The sequence below is a fragment of the Octopus bimaculoides genome, chromosome 28 (genome assembly GCF_001194135.2).
Source record: "Octopus bimaculoides isolate UCB-OBI-ISO-001 chromosome 28, ASM119413v2, whole genome shotgun sequence".
Lineage (NCBI taxonomy): Eukaryota > Metazoa > Mollusca > Cephalopoda > Octopoda > Octopodidae > Octopus > Octopus bimaculoides.
Window position 1 is genome coordinate 15,229,005 of NC_069008.1, and position 1,694 is coordinate 15,230,698.

The 1,694-nt window shown below is 34.5% G+C and overlaps 1 protein-coding gene across 1 annotated transcript in view; it reads right to left on the reverse strand.

Annotated features, from left to right (window-relative positions):
• Positions 1-77: 77 nt before the first annotated feature.
• LOC128251099 (zinc finger protein 271-like) overlaps positions 78-1,694 on the reverse strand; it is a 12,591-nt gene continuing 10,974 nt past the window's right edge. The window contains exon 3 of the mRNA XM_052977474.1: positions 78-1,693. Coding sequence (XP_052833434.1) covers positions 842-1,693 — 852 coding nt within the window. The 3' untranslated portion in view covers positions 78-841. The remainder of the gene's footprint in view (position 1,694) is intronic.

The window sequence follows — 1,694 nt, forward strand, 5'->3', positions numbered from 1 at the left end:
CCGGTTTTCCCATCCCCTCTTTTTTTCGAATAAAAATAAGGGGTCTGCTGCATATTAGGAAGTCAGAGTACTTGATTCCATGCAGAAAATGAGGGTGGGGGTGAAATTTCTGACGCTTCTACCTTACCCCACCCTGTTTTTGGACCCCAAAAATGGTTTTGTAGTATATTAGATCACCAGAACTTATTCAACATAAAAAAATTTTTCAATGATTCCAGATGGGGTAGGGGGTCCGATTCACCCTTTTTTTCCAAACAAAAATAAGGAGTTTGCAGAATATTAGGCAGTTAGTGTACTTGATTCCACGCAAAAAAAATATTTTTTCTTTGATTGTAAACTAGACCCTTGTTAAATTGAATATAAAAAACAATTTTTCAGAAAGTTATGAGAAGAGGCTGTTGTGGAGCACTAAACTATAGTTATACCCAATGTCTTTCGGTTGTGGCCACTTTGTTTTGTACTAGAGGTTATTTTGTACATATCTGACAACTTTACTATATTCCTGTCAATGAAAAAGCCTTAAATTATGTTATCATTAACATATTTAATGAGTGAAGCATTTCAAAATTAATAAACAATAAATTAAAAAATTAAAATTAATAAAATATAAATTGTGGAAGTGATAATCAACAAAGAACCATGTGTAAGATTGCCAGGAGGAGGAATTTTCGAATAGAGGGCCCTACATTATGGAAAAGGGCATGAAAGTAGGGGAATGGATGGGGAGAAAATTAGGCAAGAAAGAAAAAAACAAAATCTTCAGGTTCATTTCAGAGTCATAATTTCCATTATTTAAATCACAGGAATATTATAAAATCGTTTACAAAAGAAACCATACAAACTACTCATTTCTTTTCTCTCCTGTATGAATATGTTTGTGTGTAGAAAGATTACTACTGTCAGAGAATGCTTTACCACAGATGTCACAATGATATGGCTTCTCTCCAGTATGAATACGTTTGTGTCCAATTAATTCACTAATTTGAGAGAATGAATCAACACATAAATCACAATGATATGGAGTCTCGCCCGTATGAGTATGTCTGTGTGAAGTCAAGGTACTATTCCTAGAGAATGACTGACCACAAATATCACAATAATATGGTTTCTCCCCAGTATGAATACGTTTGTGTGAAGTGAGGCCACTATTTTGAGAGAATGATTTGTCACAGATATCACAATGATATGGCTTCTCTCCTGTATGACTACGCTTGTGTATAGTTACATGACTACTGTTAGAAAATGATTTACCACAAATATCACAATAATACAGTTTCTCTCCTGTATGAATACGTTTGTGTCTGATCATGGCACTACTGTGAGAGAATGGTTTACCACAAACATCACAGTGATATGGAGTCTCTCCTGTATGAATACGTTTGTGTGAAGTAAGATTACTACTGTCAGAGAATGACTTAACGCAGATATCACAATGATACAGTTTCTCTCCTGTATGAATACGTTTGTGCCTAGTTAATTCACTACTTTGAAAGAATGATTTACCACAAATATCGCATTGATATGGAGTTTCGCCAGTATGAATACGTATGTGAGCAGTTAAAGCACTATTTTGAGAGAATGATTTACCACAGATATCACAATGATATGGTTTCTCTCCAGTATGAATACGTCTGTGGGCAGTTAAATGACTACTTTGAGAGAATGATTTACCACAGATATCACAATGATATGGT